Source organism: Otolemur garnettii, unplaced genomic scaffold (assembly GCF_000181295.1).
Source record: "Otolemur garnettii isolate 467f Iridium unplaced genomic scaffold, OtoGar3 scaffold00142, whole genome shotgun sequence".
NCBI classification, from domain to species: Eukaryota; Metazoa; Chordata; class Mammalia; order Primates; family Galagidae; genus Otolemur; species Otolemur garnettii.
The window spans coordinates 1820898-1825430 of NW_003852537.1; the positions used below are offsets into that span (position 1 = coordinate 1820898).

Genomic DNA, 4533 nt, shown 5'->3' on the forward strand with positions numbered 1-4533 from the left:
GGGCTGGGGATTCGAACCCGCCACCTTAGGTGTACGTGGCTGGCGCCTTAGCCGCTTGCGCTATAGGTGCCGAGCCGAGCCTGGCTATTTCTGGCCAAGTGTGCAGTTTTATCAGTTCTATTCAGACCTCTGAGAGTCCATTGTTCTATAAGGCTTCCTGAAAACCATCCTGGGTGGGCAGGGACATGCTCTAGCTCACCGGGCACAACCACCTCCAGCACGCTTGGCTTATTCTTTTTGGCCTTGACATCCATATTTCTAAGTAGCAGTGTGCTTCTCTTGCTGCTTCTGTAATTTGTGGTTTTAGGCATTGCCTATTGGTGCTCCACTATAAAGATGAGGATTTAGTAATTTTCCCAACTGCTGACATACATTTTCCTATCCCCTGGTCTTCCCAGTAGAGTTGGTGTCATTTGGGTTAAAACCATATCTGCGGTCAGCTGGACTTTATTGAGCCTTTTGGGAAGAGTGTTGAGTATGTGGGTGACTGATGGATTTAGTGTGGTGGCCCCAGAACCAGCAGCAATTGATAGTAGAGTCACTATCTATGCCCTTGTGGGAGTGTGTAGGATATGCAGTCGAGGGTTGAGATTTGCTGTTTGCTGACCATTTGGCTTTGACTAACTTTTACTATTGCAACATAGATATTCTACTCTGGGACTGTTTTTTCACCTGGAAAAAGGAATAAGAATATCAGCCTTCCTGCCTCAGCAGCAGGAGGATAAAATAAGGGAGGCAGAGGTTGTCCTTGCCAGAGGCCACAAGGGTCAACAGAAGCAGGACAGAGGCAGCAGAACTTTCTGGGGTTGAGGTCACAGCTGTAGTGGTTCCATTAGTTAACCTGGCATTCATGGAGGATATACATATTTTTTGAGATAGGGTCTCTGTTGTTCCAGGTAGAATGTGGTGGCCTCATCAAACCTCACTTCACCCTTCAACTCCTGGGCTTTAGAGATCCTCCTGCATTGGGCTCCCAGGTAGCTGTGACTATAGGTACACACAACTAATGTTTCTATTTTTTTCTAGAGATGAGGTCTCACTCTTGATCAGGCTGGCCTTGAATTCCTGAGCTCAAGTGATCCTACTGTTTGGCCTCCCATAGTGCTGGGATTTCAGGCATGAGATACCATGGCCATGGGGGATACTTTTAGTTTCTAATGTTCTTATCCCCGGTGTGTAGTGTCCGGTCCCCTTTTCACACAATACCAAGGATACGGAGCCATGGACATGAGCACTGCAGAGCCATCTGGGGACCAATAGTTGCTTCTTTCCCTCTGGTTAACTCTAATCAAGGCTGGTGACCTGGGCTGGGAAGTGAGCATCAGGGAGGATCAGGGAAGTGTGTTGAGCACCCACCGCCTCCTCCATCTGCCGCTTGTAGACCTTCAGCTTGTTCTGCAGCTTCTCCACCAGCTCCTGCATGCGCTGGTTGGTCTTGTGGTCCTCCTCTGTCTGGAAGACCAGCTCTTTGACACGGCGCTCATTCTTGCGCAGCGTCTTCACCGACTCTGCATGCTGTTTCTGCTCGCCATCCAGTTCTGTCTCTAGTTCCTTGATCTAAGGGAGGAAGAGAGGAATGTAGTTGAGGGGACACATGTTTTTAAACTTCAGAGCTCAGTGGCCTTAGACACAGCCATTGTGGCCACAATGTCCATTTCCTGCCTGGAGGTGAGGGCTCAAGCCCTGGACAGGAAAGCTGGGAAGGCTTTTCCTTTCATGGGCCATGGGTGGTCATCAAACAGTCACCTTCCCTTGAGCCTCAAGTTCCTTTCTCTGGGAAATGGAGGAGTCACAGGTCAGACGAGGTGACTGAACCTTCTGGGTCCTTCTAGCACCGGTGTTTATAGGGCAAAGACTAACGCTTGTTTTATTTAAGTGAGTAATAGATGAAGAAGAATATTGGGCACTGCTCTGTGTGGAGGCTACAGACATTCTGGGGAGAAAGGTGACAGGGAGAGAGGAGGAGGAGGAGGGGAGAACTTTGGATAAATAACTAGAGCTGTGCATCACCCCGTTTCTCATCAAATATAGGGCATGTTTTTGGCTCCCCTGTCCTGGCTGACTGGACGCTGCCCTCACCCTGGCCTCCAACTTCATGATTGTGCGCTTCCCTCCTTTCAGGGCCAGTTGCTCAGCCTCTTCCATCTTGGCCTGCAGATCTTTGATGGTGACCTCATAGTTTTTCTTGATTTTCTCCAGGTGCATGCAGTGGTCCTGTTCTTGCCGGAGTTCTTCCGCCATGCGGGCAGCCTGTGGGCATGGAGAGAGGGAGTTCGAATCAGGTGCTGCCCAGACTCATAGGGCCTTTGAGAGATGAGAGACCTTGTCTTCTAGTTTCTGGGAAATCAAGTGGTTGACATGAGGATCCTCACCGACAAATTGCTGGGTTTGGTGGAGGGGGTGCCACGCTCCTGTGTGCCCTGAATGGCGAGGGGGAGGCTCATGTACCCCAACCAGTCCTCCCAAACCCACAGTCTCCCATGAGCTAGAGGCACTCAAGCCAAGCCCTTTGCTGCCACCTCCATGAAGAGCATGGCATGGAGGGTGGGAATAGCACAGTGTCTGGAGCTGGAAAACCTAGGAGAGCACCCAGGCCTGAGTTACCTTCAGCCAGTTGCCTATCCTATGTCCCCTCATTCTTGTATTTGTTTTACAAATATTCATGAGATCTACTGTTTACCAGGCATGGGTCTATGCCCTTGAGAGGTAACACAAAGTGAGACCAACTATGTTCCTGAACTGAAATTTCAATCAAGTGGGAAGAACCTGACAATAAAATCTGTATTATCACATCATCAAAGTGGGGATAAACAGAACCTACACCTCCAGGTTGGTGTGAGCACCCAAAAGGATACTGGGGTGAAAACACATGGTGAAACATTTGCTGATATCCATCTCTGAGCCCTGGGGATATGTCCATCTTCCTTTTCCTAGTCCTTCCCTCAAGATTGTTTTAATGCTGCCCATTGCTGAAAATCCTGACAGATAAGCCCACTTCCATGGATTCTTTGATCTGAGTCCCTTGGCTTCATGCTCTGATCCTTCATGTGATCATGTGCAACTTATAATTATTCCCTACCTTTTTTTTTTTTTAAATTGAGACAGGGTCTCACTTTGTTACCCTCGGTAGAGTGCTATGGCATTATAGCTCACAGCAACCTCAAACTCTTGGGCTCAAGCGATTCTCTTGCCTCAGCCTCCCTAGTAGCTGGGACTACAGATGCCCACCACAGTGCCTAGCAATATTTTCTTTTTTATTTAGCAGGCCCGGGGCAGGTTCGAACCCATCAGCCCCAGAGCATGTGGCTGGTGCCCTAACCACTGAGCACAGGGCACCCAGACAATTTTTCCCTACTTTTGTGTGTCTGGATTTTTAGGAAAACCTTGGGCTCCTCCAGGGCAGGGCCATATCCCTGCTGGCAGGGCATTACGAGCAAGTCCACAGTGACCTGTGAGGGGAGTGGGGCCTTTTTGCCTAGGCCCTGCCTGCCAGCAGCAGGTGGCACATGTACTTACATCGGTCATGGCCTTCTTGGCCCTCTCATCGGCTGAGCGGAACTCACTAATGAGTTCCTCATGCTCGTTGGAGATGCGCTGGACATCCGACTCCAGCTTGCGCTTGACCACAAGGAGGCTTTGGTTCTGGAGGAGGAAATGAAGACACTGCCATGAGTCAGGAGTTTGCATGGGCTTCCCGTATCCAGGAAAGAAAATGACCCTCTCCCCAACATGCTTGCCAGTCTCTCCAACAGAAAATGACCCTCAAATCTCTGTATGGGGTGAGAGTCTCCTGTGGACTCCTCTCTGGGTTTTAGAGCAGAATTCGTATCATGAGAAGCCCCAGGAACAACACTTCTGAGTGTGAATCTAAATGGCACTGACCCGGGAGCCACCATCCTACCTGGATGTTGACCTCATTGTGCCTCTCAGTGATCTCCACCACCTCCTGCTCCAGCAGCTTGCGGGAGCGCTCACTGCCCTCCAGGGCCGAGCGCACCTCCTCCAGCTCTGTCTGCAGCAAGCTCAGGCGCCGCTCCTGCAGGTTGTACTGCTCCCGCAGCTCCTCATGCTGCCGGGCATCCTCATCCATCTGCACCTGCAGGTCCTGGAGGGCAACAAGACCCAGCCTGAGCCAAGCTGGGCTGGTCAGGCCTGAGGGCCCCCTCTCCTTTATGGATAGGGCTCAGCAGGAAGTTGGGGCTGGAGTGGATGCCACAGAGAAAGAGAGTGAGGCCTAGATCTGCCTGTGGGGAGTGCACAGCAAGGGTGAGGCCCAGGTAGGCCAGGACCCAAGACTTGTCCAACAGAAGGTTAAACCTTTCCTGATGGCGGCTCTCCTGGTGCTCCTGGCCTCTTCAAGTCGGCCTTCCCTGATGACCTTTGACAATTACACTCTCACTGGCTAATCCCCAGCTTCCTTCTTTTTTTTTTTTTTTTTTTTTTTTTTGAAGACAGAGCCCCAAGCTGTCCCCCTGGGTAGAATGCCGGGGAATTACAGCACTCTGGACAACACCAGCACAGGAGCTCAGAGAG

General features: G+C 50.8%; 1 protein-coding gene across 1 annotated transcript in view; it reads right to left on the minus strand.

Annotated features, from left to right (window-relative positions):
* Positions 1-4533, minus strand: part of LOC100954756 (myosin-16) — a 58971-nt gene that overhangs the window by 480 nt on the left and 53958 nt on the right. Inside the window, exons 38-41 of the mRNA XM_003798886.1 lie at positions 3902-4105; positions 3517-3642; positions 2080-2250; positions 1357-1557 (exon numbers count right to left, since the gene is read on the minus strand). Coding sequence (XP_003798934.1) covers positions 1357-1557; positions 2080-2250; positions 3517-3642; positions 3902-4105 — 702 coding nt within the window. The remainder of the gene's footprint in view (positions 1-1356; positions 1558-2079; positions 2251-3516; positions 3643-3901; positions 4106-4533) is intronic.